Source organism: Lutra lutra, chromosome 11 (genome assembly GCF_902655055.1).
Source record: "Lutra lutra chromosome 11, mLutLut1.2, whole genome shotgun sequence".
In the NCBI taxonomy this organism is placed as follows: domain Eukaryota; kingdom Metazoa; phylum Chordata; class Mammalia; order Carnivora; family Mustelidae; genus Lutra; species Lutra lutra.
The window spans coordinates 96,495,093-96,520,793 of record NC_062288.1 but is presented as its reverse complement, the minus strand read 5'-3'; the positions used below and the strand labels follow the sequence as shown (position 1 = coordinate 96,520,793).

General features: G+C 38.7%; 1 protein-coding gene across 1 annotated transcript; it reads left to right on the top strand.

Moving 5' to 3' along the window:
- Positions 1–15,324: 15,324 nt before the first annotated feature.
- On the top strand, positions 15,325–20,005 carry LOC125080808 (serine protease 1-like). The gene is made up of 5 exons (XM_047694912.1): positions 15,325–15,389; positions 17,379–17,538; positions 18,329–18,582; positions 19,103–19,239; positions 19,776–20,005. Exons 1-5 carry the CDS (start codon positions 15,350–15,352, stop codon positions 19,923–19,925), a joined length of 741 nt encoding a protein of 246 aa, XP_047550868.1. The 5' UTR covers positions 15,325–15,349; the 3' UTR covers positions 19,926–20,005.
- The last annotated feature ends 5,696 nt before the right edge of the window (positions 20,006–25,701 follow it).

The following is a 25,701-nucleotide window of genomic DNA, read 5'->3' as shown; positions in this document are numbered from 1 at the left end:
CACCCTTCACCAGGAAGAGTGGCGTGGGAGAGTGCTGCGAGAATCTGCTGGGTTTCGAGACTCCAAACAGGGTCGGATACCAGAGATAGAAATGCTTGATCACAGGCTGTGTGAGCTCAGTGTGTGGCCAGAGACCAGGGAGGTAGGCATGATTGACTGCTTTTCTTTAAGGGCACACTGAAGAGAGGGACCCCTGAGCTTTCAGCTCCTCCAGGGGCCAGAGATTGGGAGGCCGCCATTTTCATTCTCATCCTCCAAAACTGTATGGGAAGCTTTCAAGAAACAAAAGTTACTGAGAACAAACCCAAGCAGATTACTTCTCCTGGCCCCTAGCAAGGGTGCTGCAATTATGCCTTGGGCAAAGACATTTGAGAATCACTGCCACAGGCCCCTCCCCCAGAAGATCAAAAAAAAACATTCATCCAAGACCAAGTTAACCAATCAACGAGAACTGCAAAACAACAGCACGAGGGGAATACAGCACATAGAATCCATGGCTTTTTCCCATGATTCTTGAGTCTTTCAAAGTTAAATTTTTAAAATTTTCTTTATTTTTTCTTTTCCATTTTTAAAAAATGTTTCCTTTTTTCTATTTTAACCAACATTTTATCTTATCAATCCCTATTTATTTATTTTTTAGATTTCTTTTTCAGTGTTCCAAGATTCATTGTGTATGTACCACGCCCAGTGCTCTATGCAATACATGCCCTCTTTAATACCCACTATCAGGCTAATCCATTCCCCACCCCTTCCCTTCCAAAACTCTCAGTTTATTTCTCAGAGTCCACAGTCTCTCATGCTTCATCCCCCTTCTAATTTACTCCAATTCACTTTTCCTTTCCTTCTCCTAATGTCTTCCATGTTATTCCTTATGCTCCACAAGTAAGTGAAACCATATGATAATCTACTTTCTCTGCTTGACTTTTTAAAAAAATCTTTTTGAATTTTCATTATTGCCATAATATTCTATCTCTTCATTCTATTTAATCTTATTTTTATGATACATATAAGTTTCTTTAGAATTTTGGGATACAGTCTTTTCTAACAAACCAAAACATATATTCTAAATTTAGTGTATGACTTTGTTCTAGTATCCTGCCTGATCACATTCTCTCCTTTATTTATTTACTTATTTCTTTTTCTTTTTTTTCTTTCTTTGTTCAACCAACTTCTTATCAATTCATTTTTTAAAATCTTTTTAAATTTTCATCTTTAAAGTCATACTGCATCCTTTTATCATATTTACCCTTATTTTTTTTGTATATATATATATATATATATATATATATATATATGTGTGTGTGTGTGTGTGTGTGTGTGTGTGTGTGTGTTTCTGTCTTTAAAATTTGGGGAGGCAGTTTCTTCTAACAGACCAAAACACACCAAAATTCTGGTGTGTGGTTCTGTTCTATTCACCAGTCTGATTATGTATATTTTTCCTTTCTTTTCCTCCTGGTTTTGGGTCTCTTCTGATTTGTTTAGTGTATATTTTTCTGGTGTCATTGTTACCCTTTAAGCATTTTGTTCTCTCATTCATCTATTCTCTGGACAAAATGACAAGGAGGAAAAACTCACTTCAGAAAAAAGAACAGGAGGCAGTACTGACATTTAGGCACCTAATCAATATGGACATTAGTAAGATGTTGGAACTAGAGTTCAGAATGATGTTTATAAAGATACTAGCTGGTCTTGAAAAAAGCATAGAAGATACAAGAGAATCCCTTTCTGGAGAAGTTAAAGAACTAAAATCTAACCAAGTTGAAATTTTAAAAAGTTATTAATGAGGTGCAATTAAAAATGGAGCCTCTTACTGCTAGGATAAATGAGGCAGAAGAGAGAATTAGTGATATAGAACATCAAATTATGGAGAATAAAGAAGCTGACAAAAAGAGAGATAAACAACTACCAGATTACGAGGGAAGAATTCCAGAGATAAGTAATATCATAAGATGAAACAATATTAGAATAATTGGGATCCCTGGAGAAGAAAGAGAGAGAGAGGGGCAGGAGGTATATTGGAGCAAATTATAGCAGAGGACTTCCCAAATTTGGGAAAGGAAAAAGCCATCAAAATCCAGGAGGCCCAGAGAATCCCCCTCAAAATCAATAAAAATAAGTCAACACCCTATCATCTAATAGTAAAACTTACAACTCTCAGAGACAAAGAGAAAGTCCTGAAAGCATCTTGGAACAAGGAATTTATAAACTACAAAGGTAGAAATATTAGATTGGGATGAGACCTATCCATAGAGATCTGGCAGTCCAGAAAGGACTGGCATGATGCAATCAGAACACTAAATAAGAAAAGTATGTAGCCAAGAATAGTAAATCCAGCTAGGCTGCCATTGAAAATAGAAAGAGAAATAAAAAGCTTCCAGGACAAACAAAAACTAAAAGAATTTGCAAGCATCAAACCAGTCTTACAGGAAATATTAAAAGGGGTTCTCTCAGCAAAGAGAGAGCCTAAAAGTAATAGACCAGAAAGTAATAGAGACAATATACAGTAATAGTCACGTTACAGGCAATATGATGGCACTAAATTCCTATCTTTCAATAGTTACCCTGAATGTAAATGGGCTAAATGCCCCCAATCAAAAGACACAGGGTATCAGAATGGATTTTTAAAAAAAAGACCCATCAATACGTAAACTCATTTTAGACCCAAAGACACCTCCAGATTTAAAGTGAGGGGGTGGAAAACAATTTACCATTCTAATGGGCTTCAAAAGAAAGCTGGGGTGGCAATCCTTATATAAGACAAATTAGATTTTAAGCCAAAGACTATAAAAAGAAATGAGGAAAGACATTATATCATACTTAAAGGGTCTTTCCAACAAGAAGATCTAACAATTTTAAATATCTATGCCCCTAACATGGGGGGCAGTGAACTACATAAACCAATTAATAAGGAAGTCAAAGAAACACATTGACAGTAACACAGTAAGAGTAGGAGACTTTAACACCCCCCCTCACTGAAATGGTTGGATCATCTAAGCAAAAGATCAACAAGAAAATAAGTACTCTGAATGACACACTAGACCAGATGGACATCACAGATATATTTAGACCATTCCATCCCAAAGCAACAGAATACACAGTCTTCTCTAGTGCACATGGAACATTCTCCAGAACAGATCACATCCCAGGTCACAAATCAGGTCTCAGCTGGTATCAAAAGATTGGGATGATTCCCTGCATATTTTCAGACCACAAAGCTTTGAAACTAGAACTCAACCACAAAAGGAAAGTTAGAAAGAACTCAAATACATGGAGGCTAAAGAGCATCCTAATAAAGAATGAATGGGTCAACCAGGAAATTAAAGAAGAATTGAAAAAATTCATGGAAACAAATGAAATTGAAAACATAGCTGTTCAAAATCTTTGGGATGCCCCAAAGGTGGTCTTGAGAGGAAAATATATAGTGATATAAGCCTTTCTCAAGAAACGAGAAAGGTCTCAAATACACAACCTAACCCTACATCTAAAGGAGCTAGAGAAAGAACAGCTCTTCTCCTCCTAAACCCAGCAGGAGAAGAGAAATAATAAAGATCAGAGCAGAAATCAATGAAATAGAAACCAAAAGAACAATAGAACAAATCAACAAAACTAGGAGGTGGTTCTTTGAAAGGATTAATAAGATTGATAAACCCCTGGCCAGACATATCAAAAAGAAAAGAGAAAGGACCCAAATAAATAAAATCATGAATGAAAGAGGAGAGATCACAACTAACACCCAAGAAATACAAACAATTATAAGAAAATATTATGAGCAACTCTATGCCAGCAAATTTGACAATCTGGAAGAAATGGATGCATTCCTAGAGACATATAAACTACCAAAACTGTACCAGGAAGAAATAGAAAACCTGAACAGACCCATAACCGGTAAGGAGATTGAAGCAGTCATCAAAAATATCCCAAAAACAAGAGCCCAGATCTGGACGGCTTCCCAGGGGAATTCTACCAAACATTTAAAGAAGAATTAATTCCTATTCTCCTGAAACTGTTCAAAAAAAATAGAAATGGAAGGAAAACTTCAAAACTCATTTTATGAGGCCAGCATTACCTTGATCCCCAAACCAGACAAAGACCCCATCAAAAAAGAGAATTACAGGGGCGCCTGGGTGGCTCAGTGGGTTAAAGCCACTGCCTTCAGCTCAGGTCATGATCTCAGGGTCCTGGGATGGAGCCCCGCATTGGGCTCTCTGCTCAGTGGAGAGCCTGTTTCCTTCTCTCTCTCTGCCTGCCTTTCTGCCGAATTGTGATCTCTGTCAAATAAATAAATAAAATCTTTTTTTTTTTAAAGAGAGAGAATCATAGACCAATATCCTTAATGAACACAGATGTGAAAATTCTCACCAAAATACTAGCCAATAGCATCCAACAGTACATTAAAAGGATTATTCACCATGACTGAGTGGGATTTATTCCAGGACTGCAAGATTGGTTCAACATCTGCAAATCAATGTGATAAAATACATTAATAAAATAAAGAACAAGAACCACATAATACTCTCAAGAGATGCTGAAAAAGCATTTGACAAAGCACAGCATCCTTTCTTGATAAAAACTCTTTGGGGGCACCTGGGTGGCTCATTGGGTTAAGCCTCTGCCTTCGGCTCAGGTCATGATCCCAGGGTCCTGGGATCGAGCCTGCATCGGGCTTTCTGCTCAGCGGGGAGCCTGCTTCCCCCTCTCTCTCTGCCTGCCTCTCTGCCTACTTGTGATCTCTGTCTATCAAATAAATAAATAAAAATCTTAAAAAAAACTCTTCAAAGTGTAGAGATAGAGGGTACATACCTTAATATCATCAAAACCATCTATGAAAAACCCATAGTGAATATAATTCTCAATGGAGAAAAACTGAGAGCTTTTCTGCTAAGGTCAGGAACACAGTAGGGATGTCCATTATTACCACTGCTATTCAACATAGTACTAGAAGTCCTAGCCTCAGCAATCAGACAACAGAAAGAAATTAAAGACATCTGAATCGGCAAAGAAGTAGTCAAACAATCATTCTTTGCAGATGGTATGATACTTTATGTGGAAAACCCAAAAGACTACACTCCAAATCTGCTAGAACTCATACAGGAATTCAGTAAAGTGTCAGGATATAAAATCAATGCACAGAAGTCAGTTGCATTTCTATTACACCAACAACAAGACAAAAGAAAAAGAAATTAAGGAGTCGATCCCATTTACAACTGCACCCAAAACCATAAGATACCTAGGAATAAACCTAACCAAAGAGGCAAAGAATCTGTGCTCAGAAAACTATAGAATATTCAAGAAAGAAATGGAGGAATACACAAAGAAATGGAAAAATATTTCACGTTCATGGATCGGAACAATGAATACTGTGAAAATGTATATTCTACCTAGAGCAATCTATGTATTTAAAGCAATCCCTATCAAAATACTACCAACTTTTTTCAAAGAAATGTAACAAATAATCCTAAAATTTATACAGGACCAGAAAAGACCCCAAATAGCCAGAGGAATGTTAAAAAAGAAACCCGAAGCTGGTGGCATCACAATTCCAGACTTCAGGCTCTATTACAAAGTTGTCATCATCAAGATAGTATGGTACTGGCACAAAAACAGACACAAGGATCAATGGAACAGAATAGAGAGCCCGGAAAGAGACCCTCAACTCTATGGGCAACTAATCTTTGAAAAAGCAGGAAGGAATGGCCAATGGAAAAAAGGCAGTCTCTTCAACAAGTGGTGTTGGGAAAATTGGATAGCCACATGCAGAGGAATGAAACTGGACCATTTCTTTACACCACACACAAAAATAGACTCAAAATGGATGAAACAACCTAAATGTGAGACAGTACAGTAATTCATCAAAATCAGACAGCAACCTCTTCAACCTCAGCGGCAGCAAATTCTTCCTAGGAACATCGCCAAAGGCAAGGGAAGCAAGGGCAAAAAGGAACTACTGGGACTTCATCAAGATAAAAAGCTTTTGTACAACAAAGGAAACAGTTAACAAAACCAAAAGACAACTGACAGAATGGAAGATATTTGCAAACAACATATCAGATAAAGGGCTAGTATCCAAAATCTATAAAGAACTTATCAAACTCAACACCCAAAGAATAAAGAATCCAATCCAGAAATGGACAGAAGACATGAACAGATATTTCTGCAAAGAAGACATCCAAATGGTCAATAGACACATGAAAAAGTGCTCAACATCGCTCAGCATCAGGGAAATACAAATCAAACCACAGTGAGATACCACCTCACACTAGTCAGAATGGCTAAAATTAACAAGTCAGGAAGCCACTTTGTAGAGCTGGAAGAGGTATTTCTCAACAATATATATTTACTATAAATAAATACCTAATTCATAACTCAGTAAGATCCAGGAAGAAATGTTATCTTTGGGGCAAAAATAAGGAAATATATTAAGAGGTAACAATCTGAGATTAGGAACAACTACCTAAGGTCAAAAGTGGTTTTGTCTTGCGGTGTCTAATCATAGTAACAGATAAGTTTACTTTACTTACTACTTGTTCTGAAAACTCTAAGATGGCTCTCAACTGTCAGCCTCATGGTTATGACCTTTCACAGCAATGTAAAATAAAGCAATATCTGCACATAGAAGCCTAGCTCCTTGTGTAAACATCTTTTTCTCACATAGGATAGATATCAGAAATAGATGTGGACGTTTACTTCATATTGGTACACACCATAATCCGCTTGTTAGTTTTTCCACTAACAACCAAAGAATTTCAGCATATGCTCATGATGAATTCATCTGAGGAATGTTGGTTTAATAAGATGAATAGAATCTTCTTTTACCCTAAAAACCATATTTAATTCGTTATTTAATGTCAACTATTCTCATCATTTAATTTTTATGGCAAGTGATTTTGGTATTGAAATAAAATGTTCAAAGGCCTTTAAAAATAATATTTACTTATTAATTTAGTATTATTTTAGTTGTACTTTAAAAGTCAATTAAGAAGTTCTGTCTCATTTAACGGAGAGAAATACAACAGTCTACTTAATCTTGGAGATAGTCATGTATTCTGAGCAGCTCAGTCTAATCGTTGTTTATCTGTACCCCATCTCGGCTATGGACTCTGCCTAACCATAGTCTTATCATATGATCCGACAATTGAGATGAAATCTTGTCTCTACACACAAAGCTACATATGGATGTTTATAGAAAATTTATTTGTAATTGGCAAAACTTGGAAGCAACCAAGATGCTCTTCCGTAGGTGTATTGATAAATAAACTGTGGGGCATCCAGCCAATGGAATATGATTCAGTGCTAAAAAGAAATGAGCTGGAAGAGATTATGTTGAGTGAAATAAGTCAAGCAGAGAGAGTCAATTATCATATGGTTTCACTTATTTGTGGAGCATAACAAATAGCAAGGAGGACATGGGGAGTTAGGAGAAGGGAGTTAGGGGAAATTGGAAGGGGAAGTGAACAATGAGAGACTATGGACTCTGAAAAACAATCTGAAGGGTTTGAAGAGGTGGGCGGTGGGAGGTTGGGGGAACCAGGTGATGGGTATTAGAGAGGGCACAGATTGCATGGAGCACTGGGTGTGGTACAAAAATAATGAATACTGTTATGCTGAAAATAAATTTTAAAAAGTTTAAAAATAAAAAAAAAACATTTGCAAATATCTCCCATTCCAAAAAAAAAAAAAAAAAAGAAAAGAAATGAGCTATGAAGCAACAAAGAGACATGGAGGAAACTTAAGTACATATCACTAAGGGACGGAAGCAAACTGAAAGAGCTACACATTGTATGATTCTAACAATAAGATATTTTGGAAAAGGCACAATCATGATATCAATAAAAAGAATAGTAGTTTTCAAGGGTCAGAAGTCAGGCAAAGCATAAACAGGCAGAGTCCAGAGGACTTTTAGGGCAGTGAAAATGCTCTGTATGCTACTCTAATGACACATGTCATTCATTATACATCTATCAAACCCGTAGACTATACAATAGGAAGAAGAGTGAACACTGTGGTAAACTATGGACTTTGAGGGGTAATAGTATGTCAGTGTAGGCTCATCCTTTGTAGTAAGTGGACCATTCTGGTGGGGATGTTGGAAATGGGACAGAGTATGCACTGGTGAGGCCATGGGCTATATGGGAAATCTCTGTACCCTCCTCTCAATATTGCTAATAGCCTTAAATGCTTGCTCTTAAGAAAAGATTATTAACTTTTGTTGTTGTTGTTGAGTGAAAATTATAGAGAATAGGCAGAGCCAGAAGTATTGCAATGCTGATCATGCATTGCATGGATCAATGCTAAGTGGAGTTAAAATTAGTGAGTTTTTATTGTTGTTTCATATTTCTGCTGTTTTTCTCAATAAACATGTAATAGATTTACATGAACCATGAAAGACTGTGAACTCTGAGAAACAAACTGAGGTTTTTAGAGGGGAGGGGGGTTGGGGGAATGGGTGAGTCTGGTGGTGAGTATTAAGGAGGGCATGTACTGCATGGAGCACTGGGTATGGTGCATAAACAATGAATCTTGGAACACTAAAATAAAATAAAATAAATGTAATACATTTTGCAGAACAGATATATTGTTCATTTTTAGTAAAATTTCCAGGCTCTTTACTTCACAAAACTTAGTTGTAGCCCTTACCACCTTACAAAAGTCCCATCACCCACATTCATGTCTGGGAAGGAAGCCATCTGAGAATGAGGGCAGTGCAGGGCAGTCTGGGATTACAGACCGGCTCCACCCTCATCCTCCCACATCTGTTCAGAGTCTCACATTCATCACCATGTGTTACAAGTGAAACACAGTTACAAAGAGAGGGCAGAGTAATTTATTTCCGGGGAGAACTATATTATTAGGCTGCAGACATCTGGTGCTCCAGATGTCCCCATGGTGCTCAATAGCCTCGAATTGCTGACTTTAGGAGCAGCAAGCCCCAGGATAGGACTGAGCCAAAATGCACAATTCTGTGAATCAGGGATATACAGAAGGTTTAGTCCTTCTTAGTATTCAGGATTCATTCCTCCTTGTTGCAGAGGTGAAAAATACAATTATCATCAATATCATCACAACCAGTACTGATTAAGTTTTTTCAACATGTCATACCTTTCTTACATACTTTCAAGTAATATTCAAGCCTCACAACTATTCTATGAAACAGGCATTAATATTCCTCCTTACATGAAGCTTAGGAGGTCAACTGTATTTTTCCAATGTAAGACAGCTAGTAATTCCTGCTGCCAGGAATCAAATCCTAGAAGCTAGACCCCAGAGTCCATGCTCTTCACCACTATATAGGACTTCACAAAAATATTTGGACATTGGGGAAGAAAGGCATCCCCAGAAGCCTGGAAAATATGGAGCTACTAAAGTCACAGTCATTTCATTTAATAAGAATTTATGTAACATTTCCTATTTCCCATTAGAACTCACTGTTGTAAGCACTTTATAATTAGAAAATCTGAACAGATCAGTGAGGAGTAGAGAGTGACTCAGTAATCAAAAACCTCCCACTACAGAAAATCCCAGGATCAGACATTCTCACTGGCAAATTCTAGTGAACATTTAAAGAGAAATTAATACCCATCCTTCTCAGACTCTTCCAAAAAATTGAAGAGGAGGGAACACTTCCAAACTCATTGTAAGAAGCCAATGTGAGCCTGATACCAAGCTCAGAGAAGGGAGGACATTACAAGAAAATTGTAGACCAATATCGCTGACAGAACCCACTATTTGTTTCATATTTTTGTAGAGGGGGTTTAGTTAAGAAGTTCTCATATAAGGCTAACTTAAAACAAGAGTGTAGTGCACTGAAGAGTCATAAATGTCAAAGACAAAAACTGAAAAGTAAGAAGATTGATTTTATTCAGACTATTGCAGTAAGAACACTCCAGATCCAAAGATCAGAGTGTCTCAGCAGGATGGTTTTGCCTTAAGACTTCTATAGGGAGAAATAAACATGTTACAGGTGGGGAGATTTGTAGTTGAGAAAAACAATTGTTTTCAGTCAGAGGACTTCTCAGTCAGCTGAACAAAAAGTGTTTGCTCTGTGTTTAACCAGTTTCGTGGGAAAAAGGAATTCTAAGCTTAGCTAATCACTCATGAGACAAAGAATGGGGAGTTGGGAGGGTCAGTTCTGGCCACTTCAGCAGGTGCAAGTAAAAGGGGGAAAGGTCTGTGTTTAGTTTTGTCACAGGTAAACAAGGGAGTCATCCTGAGTTTTATGGGAGTCACAAGAAAGAGTGGCAAAGTCTCTAGTAACTCCTGTGTGGAAGGATAGTTCTTTGTGGTAAGCCATTTCCCCGAACCCGAAATTCTGAGGATTTTCAACAGTCACTGTTTCTGGGAGCACAGGGTTCAGATCAAGTTCAACATGTCAGAGGAAATCCAGAGATTCAGAGTCCTGGCTTGCCAGAAACTTCTATGAGGACCACAGCTTCCTCATCATGAAAATGGGGAGCAAAGGATGATTTATTAAATTCATTTCATATCTGGATGTTTGGTGAGTCTCTAAGAATGGCAAAGGGACACTTTAGAATCAAAATCCTAGAGAAAAACATATGCGGTAACCTCTTTGACATTGGTTACAGCAACTTCTTCCAGGACATCTCCAAAGACAAAGGAAATGAAAGCGAAAGTGAACTTTTGGGACTTCATCAAGATCAAAACCTTCTGCACAGCAACAGAAACAGTCAACAAAACAAAGCAGCAACCCATGGAATGCGAGAAGATTTTCACAAATGACACTACAGACAAAAGGCTGATAACCAAGATATATCAAGAACTCCTCAGACTCAACACCCAAAAAACAGATAATCATTTCAAAAAATGGGCAGAAGATATGAACAGACACTTCTCCAAAGAAGACATACAAATGGCTAACAGAAACATGAAAAAGTGTTCATCATCATTAGCCATCAGGGAAATTCAAATCAAAACCTCATTGAGATACCACCTTACACCAGTTAGAATGGCCAAAATGAAGAGGATAGGAAACAATGTTTGTTGGAGAGGATTTGGAGAAAGGGGAACACTCTTACAGGGTTGGTGGGAATGCAAGTTGGTGCAGCCACTTTGGAAAACAGTGTGGAGATTCCTTAATAAGTTTAAAATAGATCCCTGCCTCACATTGAGGTCTTTTATCCATTTCAAGTTTATCTTTGTGTATGGTGGAAGAGAATGGTTGAATTTCATTCTTCTACATATAGCTGTCCAATTTTCCCAGCACCATTTACTGAAGAGACTGTCTTTTCCACTGAATATTTTTTCTTGCTTTGTTGAAGATTAATTGACCATAGAGTTGGGGGTCCATAGCTGGGCTCTCTACTCTGTTCCACTGGTCTATGTGTCTGTTTTTGTGCCAGTACCATGCTGTCTTGGTGATCACAGCTTTGCTTTGTAGTAAAGCTTGAAATCGGACAACATGATGCCCTCAGTTTTGTTTTTCTTTTTCAACATTTCCTTAGCAATTCAGGCTCTCTTCTGGCTCCATACAAATTTTAGGATTGTTTGTTCCAGCTCTTTGAAAAATGCCATGGAATTTTGATCATGATGGCATTGAAATTATAGATTGCTCTAGGCAGTATAGATATTTTAACAATGTTTATTCTTTCAATCCATGAGCATGGGATGCTTTCCCATCTTTTTTTGTCTTCTTCAGTTTCTTTCATGAGTGTTCTGTAGTTCCTCGAGTACAGATCCTTTACTTCTTTGGCTAGGTTTATTCCCAGGTATCAAAATCCTAGAGGAGAACATAGGCAGTAACCTCTTCGACATCAGCCACAGCAACTTCTTTCAAAACATGTCTCCAAAGGCAAAGGGAAAAAAGTGAAAATGAACTTTTGGGACTTCATCAAGATCAAATGTTTCTGCACAGCAAAGGAAACAGTCAACAAAACAAAGAGGCAACCCACGGAATGCGAGAAGATATTCACAAATGACACTACAGACAAAGGGTTGATATCCAAGATCTATAAAGAACGTCTCAAACTCAACACACACAAAACAGATAATCATGTCAAAAAATGGGCAGAAGATATGAACAGACACTTCTCCAAAGAAGACATACAAGTGGCTAACAGACACATAAATAAATGTTCATCATCATTAGCCATCAGGCAGCTTCAAATCAAAACCTCATTAAGATACTACCTTATGCCAGTTAGAATGCCCAAAGTTAACAAGACAGTAAACAACATGTGTTGGAGAGGATGTGGAGAAAGGGGAACCCCCTTCACTGTTGGTGGGAATGCAAGTTGGTGCAGCCACTTTGGAAAACAGTGTGGTGATTGCTTGAGAAATTAAAAATAGAGCTACCCTGTGACCCTGCAATTGCACTTCTGAATATTTACCCCAAAGATACAGATGTAGTGAAAAGAAGGGCCATCTGTACCCCAATGTTCATAGCAGCAATGGCCGCAGTCACCAAACTATGGAAAGAACCAAGATGCCCTTCAACAGATGAATGGATAAAGAAGATATTGTCCATATATACAATGGAATATTATGCCTCCATCAGAAAAGATGAATCCCCAACCTTTGTATCAACATGGATGGAACTGGAAGAGTTTATGCTGAGTGAAATAAGTCAAGCAGAGAGAGTCAATAATCATATGGTTTCACTTATTTGTGGAGCATAAAGAATAACACAGAAGATATTGGGAGTTAGAGAGAAGTGAGTTGGCAGAAATCAGAGGGGAGACAAACCATGAGAGACTGTGGACTCTGAGAAACAAACTGAGAGTTTTGGAGGGGAGGAGGGTGAGGGTTGGGTGAGACTGGTGGTGGGTATCAAGGAGGGCATGTATTGCATGGAGCACTGGGTGTGGTGCACAAACAATGAATCTTGGAACAATGAAAAAATAAAATTAAATTTAAAAATATAGAAGCAGGGAGATGGCAAGTGATGTCTGGGGGGCACAGTCACAGAGGGAGGGTGGGACAACAAAGAAAGGCCATGTCAAAGAGAGGGGAGGAAAAATGTCACCAGATATATCAGGATTTCTGAGACATTTGGGATAAGAAAAGGGTGACTCCCTGCCTTATGTGCCATTCATTTAGTAGTTAATGAGAGCCTGTCTTGTCCTAACATCTGAGGCACGTTCCCATGACTATGGCCTTAGGAGTTGCTTTGCCCATCTTTTCTCCTTAGATCAGTTGTTCCCAGCTGGGGATGATTTTGATCCTGAGGGAACATTTACCAGTGTCTGGAGATATTTTGGTTATCACAACTGGGAGGAGGGGCTAGTGGTACTTGTAACTAAGGCAAGAGATGCTGATAAATATCCTATAGAGTGCAGGGCAGTTCCCCACAACATAGACTTACCTGGTCCCAAATGGCAATCCTGTTTTCTAGTTAGTCATCTTTTTATCAGCAATATTTCAAATGTAAAAGAAACAAACTACTCAGGAGGGAGGATTTGCTAAAACAGATGTAACATCCTGGTAGGTCATTATGATGTGTAGGAGGAGAATCTGGTTCTATGCAGCTAGAGGTTAGTTCTTCCTGAGATTCATTTATTCTGGAAGTTTCTGCCATGCCTCATTAATTATGACAACTCCTGCTCCAGGAACACATTTCTTAGATTTTTCTAAGAATTCTATCTGCTCACTAGAGGCATCCTTTAATTTGGTCAAGTTCCGATTGTTCTCCATAAGTATGTTTATGGCATCATGCTGAAGGCCATGGCCTCAGAAATGAGACTGCTTGAGTTTGAATGTTGTGTTGATCACTAAAGTGTATAAAACTTTGAGCAAAACACGTAATTTTTCTAAGCTTCATCCTCCCCATCTATAAAACGGTAAAAATTAGAACACTTATAAAGCAGTTGGTAAGGATTGAATGAATTGATGTATATAAATCCCATTCACAATGCCTGACACATAAGAAGCACTCCATAAATTTGAATTCTGTTATCATTGGCTAAGATTTCTGCATTATCATGCTGTCCAGATGAATGTGGCAAACTTAATGAAGAAGTGCTGTACAGAAGTTAAAAAGAGGATTCTGAAGCTAGATTTCCTGGGTTGGAATCCTGACCCCACTGTATACTTGCTATGTGGTTTTGGTCAAGTCCTTGCAATTTTGTGTGCCTCAGTTTTCCCACATGTAAAGTGGGGATAGTAATAGGTATCTTCTAGGGTTGTAATGAGAATTACTAAATTAATATATGCAATGTCTTATATATGTAAAATATACAATAAGATCTAATAAATGTAAGTGATTCTTTCACTCTTCTGTCTAGACCGATCATAGCTTCAATTCAGAACAATTTTTTTTTTTCTCAAGGAAACAAGGTGTCCCTTGTCATGGCTGGCAGGACAAATCAACCAGGAACGTGAGGGTAAGAGGATGATGAAAAGAAATTAAGAGACAAAGAGATGGGGCAGAGGAGCACTGAGGAGGATGTCCAACAGTGCCAATTTTATTCCACATCTTACAAGCATTTATAAGGCACCTACCACAATAGGAGCAGTAATACATCAGTATCTAGTCAGATAACCGCAAGTTCCTATAACAAGTTTACATTAACTACAAACAAATCTCGTGATGCCAGGTAGTCCCGGCCGATGCCATTAGCTACTATTGATGCAAGACAATCAACCAGGGAGTGGGTTATGGGAAGTACAGGAACAACAAGGACCAACTAAGAATTCATGACCCTGACTACATTGTTCCCTTCTGTAGGGAGAGCATGTGGGAAGTCACGTAGGTGAACGCACAACACGTAGCACAGACCTTTCCTTGGTGTTACTCAACTTTTCTGTCCTTAACCCCTCATCAAGGCATCCGGACTTTAAAGGAGACACAAGTCAGGGCCTGGTTTGATCCACGACTCCAACTGTGCCGTGGCCTCCAACAGTCCCTATTAATAATGAAAAGTTAACATGGATATCCAAGACCAGAGATACCACAGAAAAATTATATAATTGTGAAAGAGCCAATATTAATTAAACATTGAGGGAAGAGTGTTCAAGTTGGTCCTCAAGATAAAAGTTCACAATTGAGACAACCAAGTACCTAACAATTTTGTCTGGTATACAGGACACCCGTAGCCCCCTTCTGTGAACTTACTCCAACTTATTTCTCTGTTATGGGGAACAAATCATACCAGGTGGGTTTATTACTTCCATTCCCATAACCTTTTGGAAAAGTAGACAAAAGCTAATGTTTAAATCTGATACTGAATTATCTTCAGTTTTTCACAGAATTCAATTCTAAATTTGGATCACTGAGTTTCCAATAAAATCAGTTTTCTGGCACCCATGGCCATGCGTGTCGATGTCAGACCAGGAGGTATAAATAGCTGTGGATGAGAGACATTCATCATACTCCCCAGTCCAGTTCTAGGAAGGAGCCATGAAGACCTTCATCTTCCTTGCCCTGCTGGGAGCCGCTGGTGAGTCTATAATAATAAATGATTCTGTGTGTGTCCCTGATATTTTTGTTTGCAGTTTGTACTCTGAAAGACAACAATGAATGTGGAATAAAAACTCTGTACTCAAGAAGCTTAAAATATTGAAATGACAGTGTATATAGTAGTCCCTTATTTTCTGTGGTACCTACATCCACTCCCAGTAGATGGCTTAAGCCACAAATAGTACTGAACTCTATATATACTATGTTTTTTTCACCACATATACATACCTATGTTAAAAGTTAATTTACCAACTGGGCACAGTAAGGGATTAACAACAAAACTAATAATAGTTTAGAACAATTATAACAATGTACTATAATAAAAGATGTGTGACAATGTTTTTCTGTCTCTCTCAAAATATCTTATTGTACTGTACTCACCTTTTTTTAAATTATTGTGTTATATTAGTGACCATACAGTACATATTAGTACTCATCTTTCTCGTGATGATGTGAGATGATAAAATGCCTACCTGTTCAGATGAAGTGGGGTAAATGATGCAGGAATTGTGATGTAGTGTTGGGTTAGTAATGACCTTCAGAAGATACATCCGAAAATGGATCATCTGTTTCCTGACTCTGGTTAACCAAGGTTAATCATACCAGCATAAGGGGAGGGACTACAGTTCTACAAAAGTTTACACATAATTCAATCTCCCTTGTGGGGGAAAGATGATAGTGAGCAAGAGTACTTAGTGCAGAAAGTATAAAGAGACAGAAATTGCCCTGAACTTCAAGGTAAAATCTATGGAGATATAGAGAAGAGGAAAGGATAGTTCCACATTAAGGAAATGTTGTTTTGACCTTTCTAAGCATTTGAAGTTGATCATTGGGAGATAAAATTGGGACTAGTGACTAGTCTTGGGCTCATTGAAAAGGCTATGAAGGTCAAAGCCAGAGTCTCCTCTACACCAACAGACATCTTCACAGGGATCTTGATGAGTGAAGGTACTTCATTTCTCATGAATAAAAGCTAGGGGCTGGGTTTTACAACATCCTCACTAATGAAATCTCTCTGGTGAAAAATAACATATCATTTAATCATCAGAAGAAAGAAAAATGTCTATTTCTGGCTTTTCATACTACTAAATTTTATACAAATAGTACAGTGAAACTTTCCTGAATTGCATGAGTATAAATTCAATACATTAGTCTATACATGTGGAAATATCTTTCCCAAAATTACTTTAAGATACTTGAACAATAGGGTATGTATAATACAATCATTGACTTTGGGAGCCATACAAATCTTAATAATTCAGTGGGCAGACTTTAGAATGCTGAATAAACTTTAAAATGTTGGAAAGAAAATGGAAATAAGGGGAAATGTTGGAAAGGAAACAATATAATATTCTGTTAAATCATGTCATGAAAATTTGAGGCAAGAACCAAAAGAGAAACTGGGGGAACAAGAGTACAAAACTCCCAATTCCTTCTAGGCTGGAACATTCTTAGGTGGCTTCTAAAAGGTTCCTTTTTATTATGTCATGGGGTTATCTACCCTATACCAACTATCATAAATAAACTTAAGCATGGTTACTGCAAACTTTATTGAACCTGTTTGTGTGACTGCTGAGCAAAGTTTTGTTTGAAAAGTATTCTTTATACCCTTAGATAGTAATGTTCAGGGCATTTATTACATAACGAGTCTCTGATCCATGTGTGTTTTTGTGTGTGTGAAGGTGTAGTATATACATTTAAAAAAACAGTATGTTTATCAAATTTAAAGCATAAATTTAAAAATTAGATACTTATAATAGTATAAGTTGGGTATGTTTTTAAAATAGAATAATGAGATTTTGAAAAAATATCATGTAACAATTATTCTATCACCATTTCCTGATTATGTGTGACAGGAAAACATCTTCTCTTTTCTGGCTAATCTGCAAAAACTTACTGGTAAGTGGAAATTATGAGATAGATCTGATCTGTTTAACTGATTTTAAAAGTTTCCACTTTTCCTTGTCAGTTGCTTTCCCCATTGATGATGATGACAAGATCGTTGGGGGCTACACCTGTCAGAAGAATTCTGTTCCCTACCAGGTGTTCCTGAACTTGGGCTACCTCTTCTGTGGTGGCTCCCTTATCAATTCCCAGTGGGTGGTGTCCGCAGCTCACTGCTATAAGCCGTAAGTAACCAGTCCTCACCCCCCTGTTCTCTCAGATCAACTCATGCCCGAGCAATGCCAAAGAACACTCAGGGCAAACTACACAGTTATGCTTGAGGGTCAGGCATTCAGATCTAGGAGGCTAATCATTCCTCCCAGGTACTGAATAATGCATGGAGGGAATTTTACATGTAAAGGTAAACTTAGAGTTCCCTGATGTCCTTCCAATGATGGTACCAAAGACATGGGTTGGGGGGAACTAGTGAGTGATGAAGAATACTTAGAACTAGCTTAAGAGCATGAATCCATAAATACTCTTAATCATTACGGTTCAACCAGGGGACTAATAAGGCATATGGAGGTAATAATTCACATGAAGCTTCCAGTACAATGTTGAAAATAAACACAGTTCATTCTGCCCCCTTAAATTTCTGTCATATCTCTGATTCCTGGTGCATCTTCTCAGAATAATACATAATCTCAACCAGTGGAGGAGTAGCAGGGACTGAGTAGTCACCTCCAAATTCCTGTTTCACCTGCCATCATATTACTGGCATCACTTAGTCTTGGGAACTAAACATATCTAACTTTCTAACAAGATGGTGGGCCTGTGAGTCTGTAGTGGTAGGGACACCTATGTAAGAGTTACCGTCACCTGCACCATGTCGGGTAGAGCTGCCTTAATGCACAATTTTCTATGTGTGGAAATGCTTGCAGGGTATGGCGTTCATGCTGATGTTCATGACTGGAGTGAACTGGGAAAGGGGAAAAGCTCCAGTTGTCCTTAAGGAACTTATGTCCTTTAATCCAGCCAAATCCAGGTGCATCTGGGAGAACACAACATCGCAGTTGTTGAGGGTGATGAGCAGTTCATCAGTTCAGCCAAGGTCATCCCCCACCCCAGATACAATGAACAAAACTTTGATAACGACATCATGCTGATTAAACTGAGCTCTCCCGCCACCCTCAACTCTCAAGTGTCTACTATCTCTCTGCCAAAATCCTGTGTGGATGCTGATACCCAGTGCCTCATCTCTGGCTGGGGGAATACCTGGAGTGTTGAGGGTAAGTGTCACCTGGAACAAAAACACCAAGTCTGGAAATCCTAGAAGTGAAGGACATGTAGAGGTTCAGTTAGTCGAAATTGTCACTCAAGGTAAGTTTCCCAGAGGATCGTTTATAGATATATGGAATCTTAGGAAGATGCCTTTGCTGGAAACACAACAAAAATGAGCCATGATAAAGATGGCAGATATTCAATTGAAGTGTGATTAGTGATTTGCAAAGAAGTAGAAACTGAGGAGGTAAGCAGAAGAGAGGGATTTGGTACAGCCTAAAGTAGAGACCTGCTTGAGAAAGAGTCTCTAGATTTGAGATCTATAGTCACTGATGCTAACGTCAGAGAGAACAACTTGTTGATTAAAACTGTTTGGAAGTCATTCCAGATAACAATTGTTCTTTCAAAATAGAAGATACTGGCAATCTGAGAGAGTAGCAGTGGTGGCGGGGGTGGGGGGAGATTGAAAGAAAATTTCCAGGAATCCTGTGGGAAATACTTTTCCATTTTTGCTCTCATGCCCATCAGAAAATTTTCCTGATGACCTGCAGTGTCTTCAAGCTCCCATCCTCTCTGACAGTACTTGCCGCGGTGCCTACCCTGGCAGGATCAGCAGCAACATGATCTGTCTGGGCTACATGCAGGGTAGAAAGGACGCTTGCCAGGTCAGTTTCTTTGTATTCCTTTCAGTCAAACATCATGCCATTCCACAAGGTTTCCTTCCCCCAAAACACAGATTGAAAAGCTGTGTTAGGGATGGATTATAAGGGACCTTGGACAGATTTGGGATCAAGATTAATTTTCATTTTGAGACATTAATGGCTAGGACCAAGAGTAAAAAGATACACAGAAGATGGTTTACAAACAGGACATCCAGGTGCCCTTCCGAGGAGCAATATTGTAGAAGGAAGCTTTCTGAAAAAAAGGCACGGCTAGCTGGGCAGCGTTGCATTCATCAGTCCTCACCTCTTCTTGGTCCTGCATGCCTGCAACTAAGAAAAGAGCAGAACTAGGAGGAGGGAGGAGAAAGGAGAGGCATGCAGTCGCAGATTGAGAATTGGATTTCCAAGGGAAGGGAAGGTGCTTCCTAGAGAATTAGCAACCTGGGAAAAGAGACCCAGAGTAATGGAGAAATTGCATTTTGCCTTTTTCCCATTTTGGCATAGTTGGGAGTTCTTACTGCCTCTTCCTTCTTGCACAGGGTGACTCTGGTGGCCCTGTGGTCTGCAACAGAGAGCTCCAGGGCATTGTCTCCTGGGGTATTGGCTGTGCTCAAAAAGGCAAACCTGGTGTCTACACCAAGGTCTGCAACTATGTAAACTGGATTCAGGAGACCATTGATGCCAACTAAGCATGTAAGCATATGTACTGCTCTATGTACCATTCTCTTGGACAATTTCACTTCCAACGATGCCTGAAACAGTATCTAAAATAAAAATGTATATTCCACATCACATGTGTCCAAGAACTGTCCTTGCTTTGTATTTATGAACTTTCTCTCCAAACTCTCTGCTACTTGAGAGGGTGGACATGGAATTGAACAATTACACAAGGAATGAATTGGAGAGGTTATGGAGTGATTCATTATGCCTGCTCAGAATGAATTTAGTAATCACCGACTATCTGCTAGGCTCTGTGTGGTCTGTTGAGGGTATAGGCATGGATAAGCTTAGAGGTCACTGTTACCATCACATTTTTGAACAGAGGATGACACCAACGTGCAGAAAGTGAAATTCAACTGCCCAAGTCCTTCTGCAAACTTATAGTCAGGCAGAGACTAGGTCCAGTTGTTCTGATTCCTGATGCATTGACATTGCTATGACACCACAGTCTTCTCTTGTGCTCTAATCTATCTGAAACTCTGTGAGACTAGATGAGGGAAACCGTCAGGTGGAGAAATTGTTATAGATTACTGATTTCCTGCATTCTCCTAGGTTTCACTGACCTATGTGTTCCAGTTCTCTAAGATCTTTCTTGTTTTCCTAGTGGGGTTGTATTGCTATAATAGCCATTATGTGTGCAGGCAATCTGCGTCCCTCTTCCACCACCAGCCTCCCAAATCTCAGGCCAAATAATGTAGTATTTTGAACTCTAAGAAAAAGGAAGTGCAAATGCACGTACATTTGCAGGAAATAGATCTATTACACCAAGTTCATAGAAGATTTGGCTACATTTTGGCTTGGAGTACAAGTCATAGCACAGGATTCCTGTGCATATGCAGTATTGATCCAGGAAAAAGATATCATGGGATTTGAGCATGGAAACCCTGGAGCAGGTGGAGGAGGTTTGAAAGGAAGATATGTTCCCAAACCTCCTTAATAAGGTAAGGAGGGATCTTATCTTAGTCAGTTTAGACTGTTACAACAAAAATGCCATAGATGAGGTGGCTTAAACCACAACTAATTTCTCATGGTTCTGGAGGCTGGGAAGTCTAAGATCAAGGTGCCATTGAAATAGTGTGGGCCCACTTCTGGTGTGTAGATGGTGGCTTTCTCACTGGGTCCTCACAGTGCAGAGAGAGGGCTCTAGTCTCTCCTTAGAAGGACACTAATCCCATCACAGGGGCTCCACCTTTATGACCTCATCTAAAGCTTGCAAAGGCCCTGCCCCATAATACCATCCCACTGTGGATTAGGGTTTGAGCACATGCATTTGGTGGGGGGACACAATCATGCAGTCCATACTGGGTATCTTGGAAGAGGAAAGTATGGGAAGGTACACACTGCATCACCAAATTTCTATTCTTCTGTAACTCTGGATGGCATGTTCATAGGGAGCAGTCTTGAGCCCTTAATATTGCCTGGTCAGTGCCACCAGGATGGAGCCCACATTCCTTTTTTTTTTTTTTTTTTTTTTTTGCATTAAAGTCTCCTAACTATTTGATCGTAACTAAGCTGTCCTGTCTTATTTTCATAGTTCTCATTGAATTGCTTTTATGTTTGCATAGAGCCTAAATTAATTTCATACATAACTTCTCTTTGTTAAAATAGGTAGCTATAGATCTACCTTAGCTAAACACCTCAGGCTTTTGTGCAGAAACAAATGAGCGGAATGATTCTCCTGTTTCCTCTGAAATGCTTTCTATTCCACTCCATCACCACCACCAATATACGCCTACCCACCTCTGCCCAAGTAGAGGGCAGATTCAGAGACCTGGCAGGCTAAGTGAGATAGATAAAAGGTGAGAGATCAGGGCTGGCCTGAAGAGAAGTACAAAAAAAAAAATCCTATTTCTTAATACCATTCTATAGTCCCTTTTCAGCTTCTCTTGTCACTTTCTGTCTCTTGTCTTTTTAAAATCTAACCCTTTGTAATTTGTATATTTATATTAAACTGTAAAATTTGTACACTCTGACCCAGCAACTTCACTTTTAGAACTCTATCCTATTAAAGCATGCATGTAAAAACAAAACAAAGTATACATGGGAGGGTTGCATTTAGAAGTCATTCGGTTGCAAGGAATAGAATATCAAACTCATTAGGTCTTGCATTAATGGACTCTTAGAAATGAGGAAAGCTTCAGCGATGTTATGATTCAGCAATGCAAAAAGGTCAAGGACCCAATTTACTCCTGGCTCTGCCCTGTGCATTACTCTCATTTACTGTCATTTCTGTCACTTTATCCTAGGGATTAAGCCTTGTGATCAAAAAGCCCTCAGGGCCCTAATCTCCCTTGTCTGTATTCAGGGAAAGAGATAAACAAAGTTACTCCCACCAGATCTAGAAACCTTCTTTCCCAGATAGCCCTGGCAGATTATCATCATATTGTATGTCTTTATCTGAATCTGGTCATGTGCACAACCCTGAGCCAATAATCAAATGGGATTATGCTAATTAATGTACAAGGAAGTGACAGGGCAGAGCCTCAGAGCAAGGGGTGGGCTTTTCCTGCTGTAAGAATCTAAGTCTCCGTGGTATGCGTTTGCTTAACTGCGTAGTTGTAAGACGAGTCACCAAGAAGAGAAGGAGTGGATGTAAAGGAGGAGGCCACAATGTCCACTAGAGTAACCTACGCTGCTTGTCGATATATCGCCTATGAAATCCTGAAAACCCAGAAACAAAAATATCCATTTAACAGAGGACTGATTAAATAAACCTGGCACATCCCTCAGTGGAAACAATGTAACTATTCTGTTCATTTATTCAACCACTTAACAAATACTTACTGAAAACCTACCGCGGGCCAACACCTTTAAAAATGCACTAAAGATACAACAGGAGAAAATAGGCAAAACCCTACCTTCACGGTGTATGTATTCTCATTGGGTAAACAGAAAACAAATAAATAAGACTGAATAGATTGCTGTTCCATGCAAATGCTGCAGGAAGAGAAACTGGATAAAGGGGAGGCTGACTGGAAGGCACAGACCTGCTTCTAAACTCCAGTGGACGTTTGAACAACATGAGGGCTGGGGCACCAACATCCTGCGTAGTCAGAAATCCTTGTGTAACTTATGACTTCTGCAAAGCTTATCTACTAATAGCCTACTGTTGGCCAGAAGCGTTACTGATAACGTAAACGTTTGATTAACACATATTTGGTATGTTATATGGAGTATATACTATATTCTTACAGTAAAGTTGAGATAAAGTATTTTTTAAAAAATCATAAGGAGGGGCTCCTGGGTTGCTCAGTCATTTGAGCATCTGCTTTTGGCTCAGGTCATGATCCGTAGGTCCTGCAATCGAGTCCCACGTTGGGGTTCCCTGCTAGGCAGGGAGTCTGCACCTCCCTCTCCACTGCTCCTCCCCTGCTTGTACTCTCTCACCCTTTCTCTGTCAAGTGAATAAATAAAACTTTTTTTTAAAAGGAAAATCATAAGAAAGAGAAAATTCATTTGCAGTTCTGTACTGTAAGAAGTCCACAAATAAGTGAACCCATGCAGTTCAAACTCATGTTGTTTAAGGGTGAACATTGTAATCAGAGAAACACATAAAAAGACCTATGAAAACACGGGCTCCCCGGTGGCTCAGGTGGAAAAGCAGCTGACTTGTTTTTTGGCTTAGGTCACGATCTCAGGGTCCTGGGATAGAGCCCCGTATCAGGCTTGGTGGGGTATCTCCTTGAGGATTGTCCCTCTCCCTCTAATTCTGTCTCTGCCCCATCTCATGCTCTGTCTCTCTTGCTCTAAAATAAATAACTAGATCTTTTTTTTAAAGACTTATGAAAACATACTGTAATTTGAAATAAGCCACTTTATAGAGTCAGAAGAGATATCCCTCACCAACATATATTTACTACAAATAAATCCTTAATTCATAATTCCGTAAGATCCAGGGAAGACATGGTATCTTTGGGGCAAAACTAAGGAAATAGATAAAGAGCTAACAATCTGATATTAGAAACAACTACCTAAAGTCAAAAGTGGTTTTTTTTCTTGCTATGTCTAATCATAGTACAGATGAGTTCAGTTACTTATCACTTTCTCCTGAGAACTCTAAGATGGCTTTCAACTGTCAGCCTCATGGTTATGACCTTTTGTAGCTATGTAAAATAAAGCAATATCTGCACATAGAAGTACAGCTCCTTGAGTAATTTTTTTTCATTTAGGATAGATAGCTTTGCATAAATATTTTTTCCCATATAGGATAGATAGGCTTGTGGAAGTTTACTTCATATTGGTACACACCATAAGCCACTTGTTGGTTTTTCCATTAACAAGCAAAGAATTTCAGCACATGCTCAAGATGAATTCATTGGAGAAAATTTGTTTTAATAAGACAAATAGAAGCCTCTTTAACCCTAGAAATCTTATTTAATTCATTATTTAAAGGTGAACTATTATCATCACTCATCTTTTATAGCAAGTGATTTTGGTATCAAATTAAAATTTTCAAAAGCCTTTAGTTATACTTTTAAAGATTTCATTTACGTATATATGTATTTATTTATTTGACAGAGAGAGAGAGCACAAGCAGGCAGAGTGGCAGGCAGAGGGAGAGGGAGAAGCAACTCCCCACTGAGCAAAGAGCCTGACCTGGGGTTCAGTCCCAGGTTCCTGGGATCATGACCAGAGCTGAAGGCCGATGCTTTACCAACAGAGCCATCAGGAGCCCCAACTTTTCAAAGGCCTTTAAAAAAATAAAGATATTTAGTTACTATCTTAGTATTATTTTAGTTGTACTTTTAAAGGTCAATTAAGAAGTTCTGTCTCATTTAACGGATAGAAATACAAAAGTCTTTACTTAATTTTGGAGATAGTCATGTATTCTGAGCAGCTCAGTCTAATTGTTTATCTGTACCCCATCTCCCCTATGGACTCTGCCTAACCATAGTCTTATCATATGATCCAGCTATCGAGATGAAATCTTGTCTCTACACACAAAGCTACATATGGATATTTATAGAAAATTTATTTGTAATTGGCAAAACTTGGAAGCAACCAAGATGTTCTTCCACAGGTGTATTGATAAATAAACTGTGGGACAGCCAGCCAATGGAATACGATTCAGTGCTAAAAAGAAATGAGCTATGAAGCAACAAAAAGACATGGAGGAACCTTAAGTACATATCACTAAGGGACAGAAGCAAACTGAAAGAGCTACATATTGTATGATTCTAACAATAAGACATTTTGGAAAAGGCACAATCATGATGTCAATAAAAAGAATAGTAGTTTCCAAGCGTCAGAAGTCAGGCAAAGCATAAACAGGCAGAGCTCAGAGGACTTTTAGGGCAGTGAAAATACTCTATATGCTACTCTAATGACACAAGTCATACTAAACTATGGACTTTGATGGGTAATAATGTGTCAGTGTAGCCTCATCCTTTGTAACAAGAGTACCACTCTGGTGGGGATGTTGGTAATGGGGAAAGCTACAGGGTATGTGGGAAATCTCTGTACCCTCCTCTCAATATTGCTGATAACCTTAAACTGCTTGCTCTTTTTTAAAAAGTCAAAAATTATTAACAATTTTTTGTTGAGTGAAAATTATAGAGAATGGGTCGAGCCAAAAGTATTGCAATGTTAGCCATGCTAACAGCAGACAACGCTAAGTGGAGTTATAATTAGTGAGTTTTTATTGTTGTTTCATATTTCTGCTGGTTTTTTCCCTATATTTTTAATCAATAAACATATAATAGATTTTACAGAGCAGATATATTGTTTGTTTTTAGTGAAATTCCC